This window comes from Penicillium canariense (assembly GCF_028826845.1).
Source record: "Penicillium canariense strain IBT 26290 chromosome Unknown utg000001l_segment0_segment0, whole genome shotgun sequence".
In the NCBI taxonomy this organism is placed as follows: domain Eukaryota; kingdom Fungi; phylum Ascomycota; class Eurotiomycetes; order Eurotiales; family Aspergillaceae; genus Penicillium; species Penicillium canariense.
In genome coordinates, this window is record NW_026622728.1 from 5,374,426 (window position 1) to 5,387,392 (window position 12,967).

Sequence of the window (12,967 nt, forward strand, 5' to 3'; positions counted from 1 at the left end):
CACACCTTGCAAGCTTCATCATCACACACGTCTGTTCTTAAATTTACAAGCCAGTGTCAAGACTTAGAAGGTTACCGTTGTTTCGTTGAGATATAGGCTATTGTATACTCTTTTTGTAAATGTGTTGGCAAAATAAGTGGTGATACGCGAGTCATGATAGGGGACTTGGTGAACTCGATGTGGCCAGGCATTCTAGCCAGGTAGGCACTGGGTAAGCTACTCTTTAGCTCTGGAGCGCCAAGCAGTGAATAGCGCAAAATTCGCAAAAACTCTAAGTTAGGTGCTGTGGTCCAGTTGGTCAAGACGCTTCGTTGTGGAGCTCATATCGTATTCCGAAGTAGCCCCGGTTCGAATCCGGGCAGCGCCACGTTCTCTTTTTCTCTTTTTACGAGGTTACAGGTCAGGCCCTTTTGGTCTTTTTTTTTTTTTTTTTTTTTTTTTTTTTTTGGTCGGCTTAACCCATAACGTGATGATAATAATGATAAGTAAAAGTTCAGCTCAACCTAACCTATTTTATTTTTAGGACGTATGGATGAGCGCCAACAGAAAATGGGCTGAGCCGACATGTAGTCTTCTCTTTCTAGTGTCCCCACGGGCCGAAATCCTATCTACAGATCTAGCTGCTTAGTGCCGGGACTTCGCGGGGGACCAGTTTTCTTACGCGTAAGACCCACTTGGCCTGCACGGGAAAGCCACAGATAAGACGGTGCTACTACCTCAACGAAAAGTCGAGCTGGAAAATAGCCAAGATTTCGTGCATTGGAACTATTACTACCTCCTGATTACGCCGTATAGTCCTATGATCGAGCGTGATACCTATCTGCCAGAGTTTATTAGCATCAGCAACCTCAGAAACCTTTCACAGGTACGTCGATGAGTATGAGTATCCCTATTGTTACTTGAGATCTATCGCTCAAACACGCAGCTATAAATAAGCTTGGTGTCTCCGCCGTTGAGACTGCCTTGTACGACATGTTAGATCTAGCCAACTCCATTGCAATTCTGTGCCTAGTGATTGGGGGACGAACTATCTGGGCTACACGAAAGTCCAATTCAGGCTTGAGTAGAGCACAGAAGATCGCCTCCTCCCTTACTGTGGCCCTCTATCTTTTTGGTGTATGCCTTTTTGTGACGAGTCTTCTATGGCGAGGTACAGTGATTGTCTCCCTCTTGGATTCAGCTACTGATTCTATGATAGCCCTAACATGCTCGAGTGGAGAAGATCTGCGAAAACTCTTTTTTAAGATAAGAGAGTTCTATTTAGGCCTCAGTGGAGCACCGAAATTTCTTATATCGCTTTCTGTGATCATCTATCTTCTTGGTCTATGCATCTATGTGGCAATCCTTCTATGGCGAGGTATAGTGATTGCCTCCCTTTTGGATCCAAATACTGATTCTATGATAGCCCTGCCATGCTTGGAGGAAAAAGGTACGGCACAAACTCGTGAGAAAAGAAATGGAAGTTAAAGTACTGGGTTATAAAGGGATTTTAGGTCACACCGTGACATGGCTTGCTATGGCATGTTACAGGGAACCCTTGTCATATGTATAGATGTGAAAAAGTAAAAGAGAAACGGTAGCACTACGAAAGCGATGTAGATGGATCGCTCAAGGCAGGTTCTCTCAGTGTCTCAGCCAGATTGCCCACTCTGGAAACTAGATATAGGTAAACGGAGACTGCGCACATAGTAAACCAAAAGCGAATAAGCGTGGCTTTAGGCCGGAAAACAACGCGTGAATGTCCGGGGATAGTCTGTCTCTGACTTCTACTTTACCGTTCTGATACCATATGCGGAGGAAGGGTAACTACTGTAACTACCTGAGGTAGGTGGATAAAAATAAAAAGAACGTGGCGCTGCCCGGATTCGAACCGGGGCTACTTCGGAATACGATATAAGCTCCACAACGAAGCGTCTTGACCAACTGGACCACAGCACCGGTGTTGGGAAATTTGCCAAAATTGGCGCTGATGATTGCTGATTAGCTAGTATCCAAGTACTAAAAAGGTAGCATACTAGTTATCCGTGTCTACGCCCACCCACACCGCTTCGGGCCACACCGTAACCGCCAATAACACCGTAACCGCCAGTTTTGATCAAATTCATCAATTTATCAAAGCATCGGCTGTGTATCGATGAAAAAACCCTCCCCCATCTCTTCCGCTACCCTCGCTGCTTCTATTGATATCTCACTCTCTTGTATAACTAACGGTGGTGGCTTCCGACCGTACAATTTCTCCTATTGCTTGGCTAACCGTTTCTCTTCTGCAGTAGCGCTTTTGGCCTTCCTCTCTGTAATTGATCGATTTGCATCGCGTACGGATAATATACTAGACTGGCTGAGTGGCTTTACCTGTCGCTTGGTGAATTGGCGCCGTAAGGGTGCTTGGGCGGCTCTTATTCGACTGATTGTCTCGTTAGATATACTAAGCTGTTCGATCGCGATTTGGTTGTGTTTAAATATTTGCTCTAAACTACGTAGATGCTTTGGTGTAAGGCTATCTGAGTGTTTTAATATCTTCTGCTGGTTTTTCTTGATAGCTTTAATTGATTTTGGAGGGCTATTTTCTACGCTTGACGACGAGAGGGCTGTTAGTAGTGGTGATGGTGTCTTTTTACTATACGGACGGAGATTAGGCGTATTTAGCCCTGGTAGCTCCGGCAGTTGATTAGCTAGATTATTAATAATCTCGCTACTATTAACCGGCCAGATACTACGATCTTTAAAGGCTTCGCGGATGATTCGTTGGTTAAAGGCCCTCTCTCGTATAGGCCTAATGATGCGTAAAAATTCAGACTTCCCCATCGGCTGACCGGCCTAAAAAGATAGCTCGTTATTGATGCGTCGGAAGTGTTGCTTATAGCTTAAAAACGGCTTACCATCGAGAGGCTGGCAAAGATGTGTTGTATGAGGCATAAAAGCGAATGGTATAACGTTATTATCCTCGTATCTTTGTAGGAATTCGATGGTGAAATGGGAGCCGTGGCCGTTAAAGATTAAGATGCGTTTTTCCCCCCTCTTCGTGCGATTATTAGTTGTATTAATGAACGATTGAAGCTATGCGAGGGCTAATTTATCGGATATCTAGCTATTAGGTGATATAGCTGTATTCGTGAGTGGTGGTAAAGCCTCGCTTTCGTTGAACTAACACTCTTGAAACGTGCCGCTTTTGAAGATGAATAACGGATCTATTAGCTAACCATCGGCAGCGATATATTTAACGGTCGTTATAGTCTCGCTACGTTCTAATTCAGCAAGGTTAGGGTAATTTGATTTTGATCTAATAACCTTTCGTGATACGCCCTGGCTAGGTTGGAAGCTACACTTATCAAAATTGTATACTAACCGCGCCGGTATATCCTTAACTACGTTGGCTAATAGATTATACTAGTGCTGTAGTAATCCTGCGTCTTCGGCCTTGATTCGCTTTGATTCCTTAGTCTTCTGCTTTACTGGGTCTAGATGGGCTGGTAGGCGCTTTATGAAGCGATACGACTATATATCGCTGACAGTTCGTTCAGGGTCACCAGCGCGTACGATAGCTCGATTTGCCCACTGCTCTAGTAGGCCAGGGGTGACGGGCATATTCTAACTACGTATATAATCAACCTAGCGTATCAATGCTTCCTCTTGATAGCTATCGAGGGCTTTATTGGTTGGTTTCCTAGCTGTACGAGCCTGACTGCCCTTATTGACACGGTCGCGTAGTGTCTCGCGGGGAACGCTAAATTCACGCGCAGTCTTCGATATATTCGGTTTTTTTTGTGCGCGGATAGCTTCGCAGGCCTCTGCCATGCGAGATTCATCAAAATTGGAGGGTTTTGGCATGTTATGTGGGTGAAAGGCTTCAAAATGTGTGGAAATGGGTGATCCTGGTCAAAACTGGCGGTTACGGTGTTATTGGCGGTTACGGTGTGGCACACCCACAGCGCGGAAGCGGTGTGGGTGGGCGTAGACACGGATACGGAGTACTCAGTCTCTATTGCATAGGGACCGGACCGTAAGTAGTAAATACTCCGTGCTAATGCTATGCTATGAAGTAGTATGCATAGTGATAAAAATGTAAAAAGAAACGTGGCGCTGCCCGGATTCGAACCGGGGCTACTTCGGAATACGATATGGGCTCCACAACGAAGCGTCTTGACCAACTGGACCACAGCACCTGGAATGTGAAGATCATGCCAAATTAACGCTACCAGAGGTAAAAGCTGATGCTTACCAGTTTTTTTAACAAAAGGGTGAGTGATAAGGCTGAAGCGAACCGAGAGTGTCCCCAGCGTGATTCCTTAGTTCCAACCATAAACATCACCCTCCACGTCTTCGTTCTAATCAACATGCATGCTATATCTAAATTGGTATAACAGGAAATAGCCTGAAATGTACCCTTCATAACGGAAAAGCTAGACCAAGGAAGGTAAAAGCGATGCAGCGCTCAATAATGATTCCATTTCTACCTGGATAGCCTTCATGAAAACAGATTCGCAAGCCACCTATTGATTATGAAGCATTCAGACATTTGTGAATAGGGTATGTCATAAGGATAATCAATCTATGTTGCTTATATTTACAGTCCTTATATAGAAGCGCAAGCTCGCCGAGTAGCTGCGATTGTCGAGGGCTACAGTTGGGTCCAGTCATCAACGTTCACTCCACGCCTCCGCTCTCTTACCCCGGGTAAGTATTCAAGATCCAAAAATCCAACGAGAATTTTATCCAGTAGCATAAAAAATGCTTAAGCTCTAAAATTATCGTGGTACTCGATATTCCGAACACAAAGTGTTCTTTGGGAAGCCCTGTCTGCTCAAGCTCATCACGAAAGGTGGCGTTCGGGCCAATTGCTTGGGTTCGATCAAAGCAAGCCCTACGAAGCTCCACTGAAAACTCTGTGCTGGCGACGTCGACGGCCCACTCCGCTTCCATTCGGCACTGCATGCCGAATATTCCGGAATAAGCCAATGAGAACAGCGGCATGCCGAAGGTGCCTGGATAGCATTAACCATTCTGGGAACCAGCCGAGGCCCACGGCTATCAAAGTGGGTCACTCTTTCTGTAGATTAAGCTTCCCTGTTCTCATGTATGGAAATGATGCTTTTTCAATCTTTTCCTGCCAGCTATCACCTTTCGCATCGCCAGACCTGCATTGATCTTGCCCGTCACCCCCATGACGGCGGTTTTTGGACAAAGCTGTTGAAGCGGTGGATTCTCTTACGCCTACAGGCGGCATTGCTAGGCTGATCTGATGATGGCTGGGCCCCACGCCGGAGGTGAGAGCCCGCGACTCTCCAAAATCCCCTTCTGGCGCCTGGTCTTCGACCAGAAAGTGATCACAGAAGAAGTGGCTTCATTTCCCTATCCGGGCTCTGGCACCGATGAAGACCCCTACGTTGTAACGTGGTTACCGCGAGACCCTCGCAACCCGATGAACTTCAGCGCCGTCAAGAAGTGGTCGATTACGATTCTAGTGTCTTTTGTGACGCTAGCTGTTGCCCTAGTCTCGTCCGCATTCTCTGGAGGCATTGGCCAGATTGTGGCACATTTTGACGTGGACGAGGAAATCGCTATTCTCGGCGTGTCGCTGTTCGTACTGGGCTTCGCTATCGGACCCTTGATTTGGGCGCCGCTCAGTGAGATCTTCGGCCGGCGTCATATCTTCACGATCAGTTTTGCGTTTTTGACAGCGTTCAATGCCGGCGCGGTTGGTGCTCAGAATATCGAGACTTTAATCATTCTGCGGTTCTTCGCGGGATGTTTTGGCTCATCACCTTTTGGCAACGCTGGTGGAACGATTGCCGATATGTTCACTGCATCGCAGCGTGGCATTGCTATTAGCCTTTTCGCAGCGGCACCCTTCTTAGGACCGACCATCGGCCCTATCATTGGAGGCTTTCTGGCTACCGGGGCAGGTTGGCGCTGGGTCGAAGGCTTCCTTGCTGCTCTCTCTGGTGCCCTTTGGTTGTGTATTGTTTTTCTGTTGCCCGAGACGTACACTCCAGTCCTCCTGCGGCGGCGGGCAGCAAAGCTGTCAGAAATCACAGGGAAGGTTTACCGAAGCAAACTCGATATCGAACGCGGCCCGATTCCCATGGGCAAGACCTTGAAATTGGCTCTGTCCCGCCCATGGATCTTGTTATTCCGTGAACCTATCGTGTTTCTCCTGTCCATTTACATGTCCATCATTTATGGAACGCTTTATATGCTCTTCGCAGCGTACCCGATCGTCTTCCAGGAGGTTCGTGGGTGGAGCGAAGGCGTGGGTGGCCTCGCATTCCTCGGGATCCTGGTGGGTATGCTCATGGCTGTCGCATACACTTTCCCAGAAAACATGCGATACGCGAAGAAGTGCAGCGAGACGACCGACCGGCTCCCACCAGAGGTGCGGCTGCCACCTAGTATGGTCGGGGGTATCGCTCTGCCCGTCGGACTCTTTTGGTTCGCGTGGACGAACTATCCTAGTATCCACTGGATGGCTTCCATTGCTGCAGGTGCGCCGTTCGGCTTCGGCATGGTTCTCGTGTTTCTGAGTGTGTTCAACTACCTCATTGATTCCTACACCATTTTTGCTGCCTCGGTTTTGGCAGCAAACTCGGCTCTTCGATCGCTGTTCGGAATGGCCCTCCCTCTTTTCACAACTTATATGTACCGGAATTTGGGCATCCACTGGGCATCTTCTATTCCAGCTTTCTTGTCGTTGGCATGCGTGCCATTTCCGTTCATCTTTTTCAAATATGGCGCTCAGATTCGCCAGCGATGTACTTTTGCCGCCGAGGCAGATGCTTTCATGCGCCGCCTTGCGGAGAAGAATAACGCTGAGACTCGACCCGAGGAGCCGGCCGCGCAGAATGAGATCGAGAAAAGTCATCCCTCTGCTGATGTCTCGGAGGATACCAGCGATCGTGAAAGCCTGTCAACCGTTCCTTCGCGCATCACCTTGGGACTGTACGCATCGCGAACGTCTCGTCAGTCGGGACGGTCGTTGCATCGCACCGCTACGGCGACACAGTACGAGGAGAATCCGTATGACCTTGACTTGGTCAACACTCGACAGTCGGCGATCAGTGGGCATCGGCACGATTGATCGGGCTTGAATGACTTTGTGCCATCCCTCCAGCCTGCATGCTGGCAATCTCAGTACCATCAGACGGATAGTTGAAGAAACCTTCCGAGAGGTAGCAAGTCGGTGGCCTTCGTCCCTATGCTGTTCCAGAGCAATCCATACCTCTACGCGCAGAGAGTGGCAGCCCGGTCAAACCTCGGGCCAAATGGTTGATGCCGACACCGTGCGTTTCCAAGTGGACCTGGACTGCCCTGTTATCCGTGATTTTGATTCGGCCATCGGGGCTGAAATCGAAAGCAAACTGCTTTTAGCGATGGTGCATAACTCAAACAGATACCAATTTAATACATACCTTTTTTTTGCAACACAACTACTTACCCATATTCAGGGCTGATATTATCAATATAACATGTAAGGAAGCCTCATGGCTCCCGTATAGTTCCGCCGTGCTGTAGAAATTCATGATCACTCATCAACCCCACAAGAGCCGCGGTCCCTCTCCACCTCGGCCGGGCCCGGCTCTCCCCAGCTAAATATGACCAATTCCCTCCACAGAGCGCCAGTGATCAGCTCATCACGACATTTGTGATTAGAATCTAGTTAGTGACATCGCCATGGCTGGCAAAATCGACGCGTTTGTCGACTGCGGTATGATCTCGCCACCCCCGGTCCCAGCCCTCGCCAGGGTGGGCATCCCTGGGGTTTGTCCCAGAAGCGGGTCACCGATTCGCTAATCGATCCCTAGTGTCGCCCTACTCGTACTATGCGACGCTGTATCTGAGGCGCAATCGGAAGGCGCTCGAGTCTCATGGGGTGGAGGTGGAGTGCGTGTGCTGATTCTGCGGCTGCTTTGGGAGCGCGTGCTGATTTGAACAGGTTGCACCCCATCTTCCTGGGCGGCGTGAATGTTGGCTCTGGTATGTCTATCCAACACAAAGACAAGTTGATAGATGGCTAACATGTCAACTGTAGGGAATAAGCCCCCATGGACGCTCCCGGCCAAGGCAGCCTACTCCAAATTCGACTCCGAGCGGGCATGCAAGTACTTCGGCGTGCCGCAGATCAAAACGCCTGATTTCTTCCCAATCCTTTCGATTATGGTGAGCGACTCTCCGCCATAATCTTTTTCCAGGTACATGATACTGATATTTCCTAGCCCCAACGGTGTATGATTTATATCAAGCGCCATTACCCCCGCGAGCGCTTTGAAACCACATTCCTATCACTATGGGAGTGGATGTACCACCAGAATATCGACATTAGCAAGCCTGAGCATCTGGCAGAGCTTCTCAAGTCGCACAACTACTCCGAAAAGGAAATCAAGGAGATCTTAGACGCCGCTAAAAGCCCCGAGTACAAGGAAGCATTGACTGCGAACACGCAAAAGGCGCTGGACCAGGGTGCTTACGGCGCGCCATGGTTCTGGGTGCGCAATAAGGAGGGCAAGGAGGAGCCTTTTTTTGGAAGTGATCGGTGAGTTTCCATATCTTCTAGCTTCTGGTGTCTATGGCTGGACCTAATTGGGTGTAGGTTTGCGTTCATGTGGCAGTACTTGGGCATCCCGTTCCAGGACGTGACTATCGTCGAGAAGGCGAAGCTGTAGGATGCGTTTCTGTGTACAGGAGGAGTGCCTATATTGGCATAATGCATCGGATGGCCTGTATAGTCTCTTGATAATGTTGAGGAGCCTGGAGGACATGCAAGGCAACCCGCTCAATGCTCCCACGGCGTCGATTATCAGCGATTCAAAGAGCGACCGTGGTGTTTCATGGATAGTAATGTTCTTCATGCACTTTTTTGTCAAGCCCAATGATTCAAGATACTTCAGGAACGAATTGAATTGGATGGCTATCCATGCCCAAAGTCCCCAGCGGAGCGAAGCCTTGCTATCTCGGCCCTTCGGCCTTGCTGACTCACTGCTTAGGCACTGCAGCAATCTCGCCCCAATTGGATGCCGAGAGCGACAAATGAAACTGCGAAGATGAATTTCGATCAGTCGATAGCTCCAACTGTTAACGGTATAATTAGGCCAATGTCCGCCCAGCAATGGATGCTGTACCACAAAGGCTCAAGCCCCTCGGAACGCGCCGGTTAAGAACTGAGCCCGCGCGGAACGGACCCTCGTCTTACCCCACGCTGCCCCACGAAGCTTGACTTAAAAGCCGGAGAACCGCTACGCATCAACCTCTCCGGCTTCACATTTCAATTAGAAAATACCACCATGTCTGGCGTTCGTGTTGCATGGATCGGCCTCGGCAACATTGGCCGGGTGAGTACACGTCGACAGACAATCCAGACGGCTTTCAGTGCTAACACACGCAAAAACACCAGGGCTTGAGCGCCAACATCGCGCACAAGGGCCCGCAATCCAGCCTGATTTTGTATAACCGCACCACGTCGCGGGCCACGGAACACGCCCAGAAACTCGACGGCAAAGCTACAGTGGCTACCTCGCTGACCGAGGCCGTCCAGGCCTCCGATCTGATCTTTATCTGCGTCGGCGATGACCCCGCCGTCGACTCGATCACCGAGACCATCCTAGCCGACAAAGAGACCGATCTCTCCACCAAGACTTTCATCGACTGCTCAACCGTTCACCCGGATACGTCGCGCCGCACGGAAGCCGCCTACGAGGCCCGTGGCGCCGCCTTCGTCGCATGCCCGGTGTTCGGCGCCCCCGTCATGGCAGATGCGGGCCAGATGATCGTCGTGCCGGCAGGCAAGCAGTCCGCCATCGCCAAGGCGAAGCCGTTCTTCGAAGGCGTCATTGCAAAGGCCACGATTGACCTGTCCGACGGTACGGGAGCCGACATCGACGTCGGCCGCGCCTCCACCCTCAAGGTCCTCGGCAACTCCTTCCTCCTGAACACCGTCGGGGTGCTCGCCGAGACGCTCACTGCTGCGGAAACGGCCGGGCTGGGCACGGGTCCCTTCCGGCAGTGGCTGGAGCTGTTCAACCCGGGGCCGTTCGCTAAGTATGCGGACCGGATGATTAGCGGCGACTACTATCAGCGGGAGGAGCCATTGTTTGCGGTAGATCTGGCGCGGAAGGATCTGCGGCATGCGTCGGATGTGGCGAAGGCGGGTGGGCAGCGTCTGCGGAATGTTGAGGTGACGGATCAGTTCTTGCAGGAGCTGAAGGCGGAGAAGGGCGAGAAGGGTGATATTGCGGCTGTTTATGGTGTGGCGAGGAAGAGTGCTGGCATGAAGTTTGAGAACCAGTGATTCCATGGAGATGGAAGCCTTTGGACAGATGAGAACAATGGTAGGTATGAATGCATTCCATCAAGAAACATTTCAAGTTTAGCATGCTAGATACTCTACTTTTATACAGGAATGACCTTATTGAAGCGAGTGAAAAGTAGATGCAGGTATGGTTCAAAAGCCATATTCATTCAAATCTCGACTCCGATTAGGACGTCGTAGCAAAAGTGGTGAGTCAAATATACACACAGAAAAATCATAGACTATAGGATACATAAAGGGTCCTAGCCAGTTGGTCTAACTGTTCCCATCAAGCTGGCAATGCAAATTAAGTTTCGTTTTTGAAGAATCCCCTTGCAACACCAATTACTGCTGCTCCTGGATCTCGGTAGGCTCATCGTGGTGCTGGTGCTCGCCCTGAGCGCCCTCCTGGGTCTTGGGCTCAGATGGGCCGTGCAGATCGGCAACGATGCCCTCCGGGGGCACCCAGCTGGAAGACTTCCAGGGCTTAACGTGCAGGACGTACATGGTGTCGACCTCCTCCAGGGTGCGACCCTGGGTCTCGTTAACGAAGAAGAAGACGACCCAGATAGCGGCGAAGCAGCAGGCAGCGAAGACGTAGCCGTAGCTGAAGTCGATGGAGCTCGAGATGAAGGGGGTGAAGAAGGAGATGAGGAAGTTCCAGGTCCAGTTGGCGGCGGTGGCGATACCCATGCAGGTAGCGCGGTAGCGGAAGGGGTACATCTCACCGCAGATGGCCCAGACGATGGGTCCCCAGGTGGTAGCGAAGCCGACGATGAAGAAGCAAGTGAAGACGATCATGGCCACACCGGCGGAGTGCGAGTCGGGGTGGACGTGGAGAACCTCATGGCCGACTGAGGCCCAGATCATGAAGCAGATGAAGCACCAGGCGGCACCGGCCATGAGACACTTGCGGCGTCCGTAGTGCTCGACAATGTACAGACCGGGCAGGGTCATACCGAAGTTGACCGCACCCAGGATGATCTGGGTCACGTAGGAGTTGCTGAGGCCAACACCCTGGAAGATGGAGGTACCGTAGTAGAAGATGAAGTTGGCACCGGTCAGCTGCTGCAGGGACTGCAGAGCAATACCGAGCATGGTACGGTAGAACATGCGGGGACCGGTCAGAACTTCGTGCCAGGCAGCTTTGCCAACAGCGCGCTCCTCATCGAGCTTGGACTTCATATCAGCCATCTCCTGGGCAACGACGCGGTGGTTGGTGGGAACACCGTAGAGCTTGGCCATGACCTCGCGGGCCTCCTCGACACGGCCATGGCGGTAGGCGAAACGGGGCGACTCGGGCAGGAACAGGGTACCAATACCCAGGATGAGGGGCCAGGCAAATCCGATACCCATGGTGATGCGCCACGAGGCGGTCGAGTTGAGGCGCTCGGTACCGAAGTTGATGATGTAGGAGATGAAGATACCGAAGGCGACGAACAGCTGGAAAGCGCTGACCATCGCGCCACGGACCTGGCGGGGAGCAGACTCGGACTGGTACATGGGGACGACGCTGGACAGAGCACCGACACCCAGACCCATGACCCAACGGCCGAGGGCAATCTGGTACCACTTGTCGGTCGTGGCGATCTGCACAATGATACCAACCATGTTGATCACGGCCCAGAAGGAGATGGAATACTTGCGGCCGATGCGGTCAGCAATGGGGGCGGCCACGATGGCACCAATCATAGTTCCGATAGAGAGCTATAGAGGCCAACTGTTAGACTTCTGGGTTCTGACTATCAAGGGAGGTTCGCAGGCAGTAGGGAGCACGTACCAGGCCGACAATGAGACCGTTCCGGACGTTGCTGAAAGCGTATTCCCCGGTGGAAGCGTTGTACTCGGCGAAGCGCATCTTGAAGTCGGTCATGGTGGTGAACCCCGAGATTTGACCTACGGCCGAGTCAGTACCCTAGACCAAGAAGCGGAAGGTCCAGCACCGGGGAGAGCAAATAGGCAGCTCAAGCTTACCAGTCGAGTAACCGAAGATGAAACCACCCATGGAGACACACAGGCCCAGGATGAACGAGCGCCAGGTCAGGTACTTGACGGGGCTATCGTCGATGATGCCATCATCCTTCTCCACGATCGAGTCTGCACGGGCAGGCGTCGGGGCCTGCGAGGAGAACTGGGACTCAGCACCAGGCTTGAGCCGGGCCATGAAATTTCCAACACCCATGGTGAAAAGGCCGGTCCAGATGTAGTAAACGCCGGACAAATGGGACGGAGATGGGCTGGGGCACAGAGAGGAATGGAGGAGAAAAAAAAAGGAAGGAGAGCCAGGGCAGGAGGGTGTCATGTCAAATAAATACGACTGCCGCGGAGAATCGGCCTCCCCCTTGGGGTACCATGGCAGGCAAAATGGGGGCCCGGATCTCGAGTCCCCCGTTCCCAGGATGGGGCGGAGGAAATTTCACGCTTGACTCCATTGTCTCCATGGGCAGCACATTCTCCGTACTGTTTGGAGGGTTCTTGGGGTGGAGAAAGGTGGAGAAAGGCCTTTGATGCTCTCCAGCCTGCGAGGCCGAAATGAGCGTGTCCACGTGAGCAACGGGAAACGAGGCCCTTAGCTTCGTTGATTGTTATTCTTAGCAGAAGTACGGAGATTGCCTGAGGAATTTCTGGTCTTGGGTCTGGTGTGTTTGCCCCTGGTGAGGTCAGCATAGCTGCGGTGTATCGAGGAAG

The 12,967-nt window shown here is 51.4% G+C and overlaps 4 protein-coding genes across 4 annotated transcripts; 3 read left to right on the forward strand and 1 right to left on the reverse strand.

Annotated features, from left to right (window-relative positions):
- Positions 1 to 5,242: 5,242 nt before the first annotated feature.
- N7482_001818 (MFS transporter) lies at positions 5,243 to 7,075 on the forward strand (the record flags this gene model as incomplete). The annotated part of the gene is made up of 1 exon (XM_056683943.1): positions 5,243 to 7,075. The coding sequence occupies one exon, from the start codon at positions 5,243 to 5,245 to the stop codon at positions 7,073 to 7,075; it is 1,833 nt and encodes a 610-aa protein (XP_056547549.1).
- A 593-nt stretch (positions 7,076 to 7,668) lies between these two features.
- Positions 7,669 to 8,657, forward strand: N7482_001819 (putative DSBA family oxidoreductase; the record flags this gene model as incomplete). The annotated part of the gene is made up of 6 exons (XM_056683944.1): positions 7,669 to 7,702; positions 7,800 to 7,878; positions 7,931 to 7,971; positions 8,027 to 8,154; positions 8,211 to 8,527; positions 8,585 to 8,657. The coding sequence occupies 6 exons, from the start codon at positions 7,669 to 7,671 to the stop codon at positions 8,655 to 8,657; spliced, it is 672 nt and encodes a 223-aa protein (XP_056547550.1).
- Positions 8,658 to 9,275: 618 nt separating this feature from the next.
- N7482_001820 (NAD(P)-dependent oxidoreductase) lies at positions 9,276 to 10,279 on the forward strand (the record flags this gene model as incomplete). The annotated part of the gene is made up of 2 exons (XM_056683945.1): positions 9,276 to 9,323; positions 9,386 to 10,279. The coding sequence occupies 2 exons, from the start codon at positions 9,276 to 9,278 to the stop codon at positions 10,277 to 10,279; spliced, it is 942 nt and encodes a 313-aa protein (XP_056547551.1).
- Positions 10,280 to 10,624: 345 nt separating this feature from the next.
- Positions 10,625 to 12,461, reverse strand: N7482_001821 (sugar porter family MFS transporter; the record flags this gene model as incomplete). The annotated part of the gene is made up of 3 exons (XM_056683946.1): positions 10,625 to 11,986; positions 12,060 to 12,175; positions 12,254 to 12,461. 3 exons carry the CDS (start codon positions 12,459 to 12,461, stop codon positions 10,625 to 10,627), a joined length of 1,686 nt encoding a protein of 561 aa, XP_056547552.1.
- Positions 12,462 to 12,967: the final 506 nt, after the last annotated feature.